The sequence below is a fragment of the Sipha flava genome, unplaced genomic scaffold (genome assembly GCF_003268045.1).
Source record: "Sipha flava isolate LNK unplaced genomic scaffold, YSA_version1 457_pilon_pilon, whole genome shotgun sequence".
Classification (NCBI taxonomy): domain Eukaryota; kingdom Metazoa; phylum Arthropoda; class Insecta; order Hemiptera; family Aphididae; genus Sipha; species Sipha flava.
The window spans coordinates 2,062-3,104 of NW_020273224.1; the positions used below are offsets into that span (position 1 = coordinate 2,062).

Sequence of the window (1,043 nt, forward strand, 5' to 3'; positions counted from 1 at the left end):
TTGATTTTTTAAATCTGTTCTTAACCATGATGTAATCTATTTGATACCTATTTATGTCTCCAGGCATTTTCCACGTGTATCTTCTCCTTCGATGGTGATCGAAGCAGGTGTTTGTGATTATTAAGTTATGTTTTGCACAAAATTCTAATAATCGTTCTCCTCTTTCATTTCGCTTTCCCAGCCCATAGGCGCCTGTTACGTTATTGACTTTTTTCTTCCCCTACAACGGCATTCCAATCACCCATTACTACTAGATTCTCTTCACCTTTAACATTTTTGATTATTTTATCTATATTCTCGTATACTTCTTCCACTTCTTCATCGTTACTATTTGATGTCGGCATATACACTTGAACTACTATTGTGTCTTTCGGTTTCGTCTGGAACTTGACTAGAATGATTCTATCGTCATATTGTATATAGCCTTTAACTTTTTTTCCTAAAGTTTTATTCATTATAAACCCTACTCCTCCTGTGCCAGGTTTCTTCTCTGATGCACCTGTATATATTATTCTATAGTCTCCGCTCCAAAAGTCTCCTGATTTTGGCCATCTCATTTCTGATATTCCCAAAATATCTACTTTCATTTTGTCCATTTCTATTTTCAGATTCTCCAGTTTCCCACATTGTAATAAAGTCCTTACATTCCAAGTTGCTATTCGTTTATATTCCTTCGCATCCCTAACACCCTTAACATTTCTTACCTCTCTTGTAGTCCCCACCCGGAGATCCGAACGGGGGACTATTTTACCTCCGGAATTTTTTACTTGAGAAGTAGACATGTTGATTGCTGTTACTTGGGATATTAATACGGTGGTTTCCCGTTGCCTTCCGTATCGCAGTACAGCCACCATTTGTTGGCTGCTGGCTGATGTGTAGCTGATAGGCCTACACCCAGTATTGTAGTAGCTGCTGCCCTACTACAAGTCCCTTTTAGTCGCCTTTTACGACAGGCAGGAACAACCGATGGTCTATTCTAACCCCGACCAACAGGGAAACATTTTGAAGTAGACCAAACAATTTATCTTTACATATTTCATAAT

General features: G+C 38.4%; 1 protein-coding gene across 1 annotated transcript; it reads right to left on the bottom strand.

The window, feature by feature from the left end:
- Positions 1 to 200: 200 nt before the first annotated feature.
- On the bottom strand, positions 201 to 782 carry LOC112689590 (craniofacial development protein 2-like). The gene has a single exon (XM_025563370.1). The coding sequence runs from the start codon at positions 780 to 782 to the stop codon at positions 201 to 203; it is 582 nt and encodes a 193-aa protein (XP_025419155.1).
- Between the last annotated feature and the right edge of the window lie 261 nt (positions 783 to 1,043).